The sequence below is a fragment of the Nerophis lumbriciformis genome, linkage group LG33, assembly GCF_033978685.3.
Source record: "Nerophis lumbriciformis linkage group LG33, RoL_Nlum_v2.1, whole genome shotgun sequence".
Taxonomy (NCBI): domain Eukaryota; kingdom Metazoa; phylum Chordata; class Actinopteri; order Syngnathiformes; family Syngnathidae; genus Nerophis; species Nerophis lumbriciformis.
In genome coordinates, this window is record NC_084580.2 from 3,887,411 (window position 1) to 3,893,410 (window position 6,000).

Genomic DNA, 6,000 nt, shown 5'->3' on the forward strand with positions numbered 1-6,000 from the left:
GCGATCCACATATGCAAATTCAATTCAATACAAAATCAAGCATATTTATATTCAAATCCCAAAAATATATTTACAAATACACGTTTATTTATACAGATTCTTGATTTATTTGTATGTCACATTTTTATATTTATACATTTTATTTGTATATATTTTCAAATCTCAAAAATATATTTACAAATATGTGTGTATTTATACAAATTATTTATTTGTATATCACATTTGTATTTGTATATTTATTAATAAATGCATATGTATTAATATCATATTGATAGATATATATATATATATATATATATATATATATATATATATATATATATATATATATATATATATATATATATATATATATATATATATATATAAGTTGATGTGAGACAATTCTACTTCCATATTTTTCCGCATACGACACAAAGCACAACACTGACGCTTCTCTCACCGCAGGTGTCAAGCTGACGCTCTCGGCGCTCGTGGACAGCAAGAACTTGAACGGCGGCGGACACAAAGTGGGCATGGGCTTTGAGCTTGAGGCGTGAATGTGACGGGAAAGAAGCAAAAAACAAAAATGTCACCAGGGAGGAAAAGAAGAGGAAAGAGTGTGACACCTAAAAGATCCAATGAAACACATTCTAAGGTTCTAAGGGCTTAACCTTGCAGGACTTGACAGTTTTAATGCAATATTATTCCTAAACAGGGTCTGTGTGGCCACTTCATTCACAATGACATCTACAGTAGATCAAGTATTATTCATACACTGGCCACCTTTGAGTCAACAGTGAGAAGAATATGTTGTTTTGCAAGTATCACTGTTTGCCACCTCTGCAATGTTTCACTTGACTAAAGTGCTTTGTTCTCAGGCTTGGAGCATAAACATCGACTCTTTGGTTCATTCAGGCATGTTCTTTTTTCCATCGTTTCCTAGATACAACATGTATACCATCAGTGGTACCACACTCTGAGAAGATTTAGAGCAGTGTTTCCCAACCTTTAAATGAGCCAAGGCGCATTAGAAAAAGCTTGCGGCACATCGAAATGTCAGCAAGAGTACAGTAGATACTGTATACAGGGGTGCTGTGGACGAGCCATACAGTACAGGCCCAACGTTTGGACACACCTTCACCTTCTCCTCATTCAATGCGTTTGCTTTATTTTCATGACTATTTACATCAAGGGTGTCAAACCCGCGAACATGTTTTATCCGGCCCACGGGATGATTTTGCTAAGTATAAAAACTAGTTTTTGAATGAAAAAAACCTGCTGTTCTAAATGTGTCCACTGGATGTCGCAATAGCAATTCTTTCTATCTTTGTAGATGATGCCGCATATCTCAGTCGAGGAAAATGAGCAAACTACATTAATAACATCCTGTTATTTGATTTTGTTATCATTTTTTTATATTGATAGATTTAAAATGAACACCAATGAGTTGACTGATGAACATTATCACATAATTTATTCAGAAAATATAAATAACGACAAAGATAGAATACTATTAAACGCAACAGGTAATTGTAAAAAAAAAAATAACATTATGATTTGTACATTTTCAGAATGTGCTTGTTCTATTTTTAAACAAAGAAAATAATCCGAGGTAGTCTTTATTTTTAAGTTATCCTGCCGTGATTTTACCAGTCCGGATCTACTCCCACTTGGGAGTAGATTTTTCTCCATGTGACCCCCGATCTAAAATGAGTTTGACACCCCTGATTTACATTATAGATTGTCACTGAAGGCATGAAAACTATGAATGAACACATGTGGAGTTATGTACTTTAAAAAAAAAAAAAAAAGGTGACATAACTGAAAACATGTTTTATATTCTAGTTTCTTCAAAACAGCCACCCCTTGCTCCGATTACTGCTTTGCACACTCTTGGCATTCTGTCGATGAGCTTCAAGCACACCTGTGAAGTGAAAGCCATTTCAGGTGACCACCTCTTGAAGCTCATCGAGAGAATGCCAAGAGTGTGCAAAAAAGTAATCGGAGCAAAGGGTGGCTATTTTGGAGAAACTAGAATACAAAACATGTTTTCAGTTATGTACTGAACAAAAAAAAAGGTGAAGTAACTGAAAACATGTTTTATATTCTAGTTTCTTCAAAATAGCCACCCGTTGCTTTTATTACCGCTTTGCGCACTCTTGGCATTCTCTCGATGAGCTTCAAGCACACCTGTGAAGTGAAAACCCTTTCAGGTGACTACCTCTTGAAGCTCATTGAGAGAATGCCAAGAGTGTGCAAAGCTGTAATCAGAGCAAAGGGTGGCTATTTTGAAGAAACTAGAATACAAAACATGTTTTCAGTTATGTGCTAAACAAAAAAAAAGGTGAAATAACTGAAAACATGTTTTATATTCTAGTTTCTTCAAAATAGCCACCCTTTGCTAAGTGATTACTTCCAGCTGCACACCTCTCATGATCTTTCACACAATCTGCACATTATTTGGTAATCATTGTACTCGGATAGAATATATACAGTAGTTACTGTAAGCTTTTAAAATGACGCACCAGTCTGTTTCCTCACAATGATCGCAAAAAGTTCAGCTAATGTATGACTTTCTTGTGTCACAAAGATTTAACAAATAAAATGCACATTTTCGGCCAGGGGATGAATAATGTTGGGTCTTATTCATATTGAATGGTCCTGAGGAAGTGCATGTTTGAGTATTTCACTGCGGCGAGCTTCCCTCACCTGTTTTGCCTTGTTGCCAATAAAAGGTGACAACTAAGGGAGCTTTAATTCCACTCGTTCATCATCTCAGTGCCTTCACTTGCCCTAAAGAATGGTTTTATTTCCACGCTGACCTTGTTGTCTCGTGCTGTTCAGCTTTTACTGCAACATTTGACTTGTGATGCTTGCATGGGAACGTTAGTCAACAGTTCTCGTCACTTCAACGCTGATTTCATTGCATCGGTGCAGTAATAAAAGCAAAAGGTCAACACTCTGGTGAACATTGTGTCCTCATACCTTGACATGGAAATGACGAATGATTGTCTAAAACAGGAATTGACATGACTTTACTTACACTTCTCTTTAGTGCCAATAGCTGGAGACACATCATACATACATTCTCCAACAAGAGTCCAGTCCTTGCATTTTTTTAATACATCAAATCTTTCAAACGGACAAATATTTAGACGGTGAGCCGTGAACATTGTAAAGTGCTACCAATTAACTGCGCTAAAAATGAGTCAAACACACACACATTCTTGTATTCGTTACCTTCTTGAGACCTCTTTAGAACCACCCTTTGTAGATATATAAAGATTTGTATTTACAACATTAATAATATATACATACTATGCAAATATAAAAAAGGTAAGCCTTTTGGTTTTGTTTTTTTCCCGAATTTTTTGTTTGTAATTGGTTTTTAATCATTATTTACTTCAAGTTATTACAGTATGTCTCTATATGCATATTTGTTTATTTCTTTTTAATTAATTTTGGCCCAATTTCTTACACACACTTGTTATTACATATGTTGGCCAAAGGGGGCGCATTTCAATTTCTTACACACACTTGTTATTTCATATGTTGACCAGAGGGGGAACACTTTTAAAACCGACAGTCAATTTGAAAAATCCCTGCTTTTTGAGACCGCCCTCATTTTGATAGATTTCACCACCAGGGGTGCAAATGAGACATTCTCTATTACATGCAATGGTTTTCCGTATCGGGACCATGATTTCGGTCCTAACTTGTTCACCGGTCCTCATATGGAAGGTACTTTTCCTTGTTGATGTCTCAAGAAGGGTAGAAATACAAGAACACACACACACACATTATTGTATTTGTTGCCTTCTTGAGACCCTCAAAAAATGCCTACCTCATATATATATATATATATATATAATATATATTTGTATTTACAACATTAATAATATATACATACGATGCAAATATAAAAAAGCTTGTTGTGAAAAATTATTTGAAATTTCAAAAGAAAGGTCCCAGGTGAATTTTGGCAGTATTATAATATGTCATAATTTTACTCAACGCAAGTCAAAATTTTACAAGAAAAACTGAACATTTGTGCAATATTATGATAAAAGTTGGAATTTTACTCAATAAGTCGCAATTTCACAAGAAAAGCTTAAAATTGTGGCTATTTTACGAAAAGAGTCGTAATTTTACTTGACAAAAGTCACAATTTTATAAGAAAACTTTAAAATGTTGGCAATATTGTAATGGCCATAGGGGTCCATCGAGGCGTATATATATAATGAATATTGCCAGTCACAGTTAACTTGTGCTCAGCTGGGAAATATATATACTTATTTACTTATTATAAACTGTTACAGGCATATCAAATAATCATGTTAATGTTAAAAATGTAACTTAATAATATGTGGGGATATAAAAGCATCCGGTGCTATCAGACCGAGCGGAAGCGGAAATTGACGTCACAAACCACCTAGGAGCACCTGTCAGACCCAGCGGTTTTTGCTACGGAGCCACTTCATGGAAGAATCCTCATTTTGTACCTTTTTTGTGGACTTTCCATTGGCCTGTGGAGAACCGGCACAACAGACTCTTTTTCCAGGAGGACTAGTGTGTAAATGTTGTTCTAGTTGCATTTATATTTTTAATGTACATGTGTCCAAAGACATGCACCTGGGGATAAGTTGATTGGCAACACTAAATTGGCCCTAGTGTGTGGATGTGAGTGTGAATGTTGTCTGTCTATCTGTGTTGGCCCTGCGATGAGGTGGCGACTTGTCCAGGGTGTACCCCGCCTTCCGCTCGATTGTAGCTGAGATAGGCTCCAGCGCCCCCCGCGACCCCAAAGGGAATAAGCGGTAGAAAATGGATGGATGGATGGACTTTGAGTTGGATGCGCAGACGCGGTGCCGTGAGTACGCAGCTGCGGCTTCCAAACATTTGATCGCTTGCCCGTACGTGCATGCCTCTATGTGCATGGCACGTACGTAACTTTGGGGACTTTGGGGAAATATATGTGCTGTATGAACTTTGGAAAGGTGAAAGGTACTTTGGGCTGTGGGATTGAGTGTTTTGTGCGGGTGTGTGGTTTGTATTGGCGGGTTGTATGGACGGGAGGGGGGAGGTGTTTGTAATGCGGGATTAATTTGTGGCATATTAAATACGAGCCTGATCGTCTTGTGGCTAATAGTTATACATGTCTTGTGTTTATTTACTATATTAATCATTCCCAGATGAATATCAGCTGGTCCCACCCGTGACTCGATCCTTAATTGCGTAGTGGCAGAGACACCCGGAGAACTTGGGTGCGTTTGTTACAATATTATAACACCAATCGGAATTTTACTTGGCAAAATTATGACAAAAGTCATAATTTTACTCAACAAATGTCACAAGAACAACAAAAAATTGGCAATATTGTGATAAAAGTCAGAAGTTTTTGACAAATGTCACCATTTTGCATTAAAAAGTGATAAATTTACGAGAAAACATTGCAATATTACAGAAACAGAATATGAGAAATAGTTATTAGAAAAAAGTCGACACATTGTGAGAAAAAGACTGCTTTTAGTTAATTTGCTTTTTTTTTTATTTTTGTTTGCAATTGTTTTTTAATCTTCATTATTAACTACAAGTTATTACAGTATGTCCCTATATACATATTTATTTTTTTACATTACTTTTGGCCAAAGGGGGCGCATTTCAATTTCTTACACACACTTGTTATTTCATATGTTGACCAGAGGGGGAGCACTTTTAAAACCGACACACAGTCAATTTTAAAAATTGCTCCTTTTTGGGACCATCCTCATTTTGATAGATTTCACCACCAGGTGCGCAAATGAGACATTCTCTATTAGATGCAATGGTTTTCTGTATTGGGACCATGGTTTATGTCCTAACTTGTTCACCTCATATGGAAGGTATTTTTCCTTGTTGGTGTCTCAAAAAGGGTAGAAATACAAGAACATCCTAAAGTAAAGTATGGTGGTGGTAACGTCATAGTGTGAGGCTGCATGAGTGCTGGGCGGGCGGCGGTTCAATAAACAGTGAGTCAAG

The 6,000-nt window shown here is 36.5% G+C and overlaps 1 protein-coding gene across 1 annotated transcript in view; it reads left to right on the plus strand.

The window, feature by feature from the left end:
• vdac3 (voltage-dependent anion channel 3) overlaps positions 1–892 on the plus strand; it is a 35,020-nt gene extending 34,128 nt beyond the window's left edge. Inside the window, exon 11 of the mRNA XM_061928871.1 lies at positions 448–892. Coding sequence (XP_061784855.1) covers positions 448–539 — 92 coding nt within the window. The 3' untranslated portion in view covers positions 540–892. The remainder of the gene's footprint in view (positions 1–447) is intronic.
• The last annotated feature ends 5,108 nt before the right edge of the window (positions 893–6,000 follow it).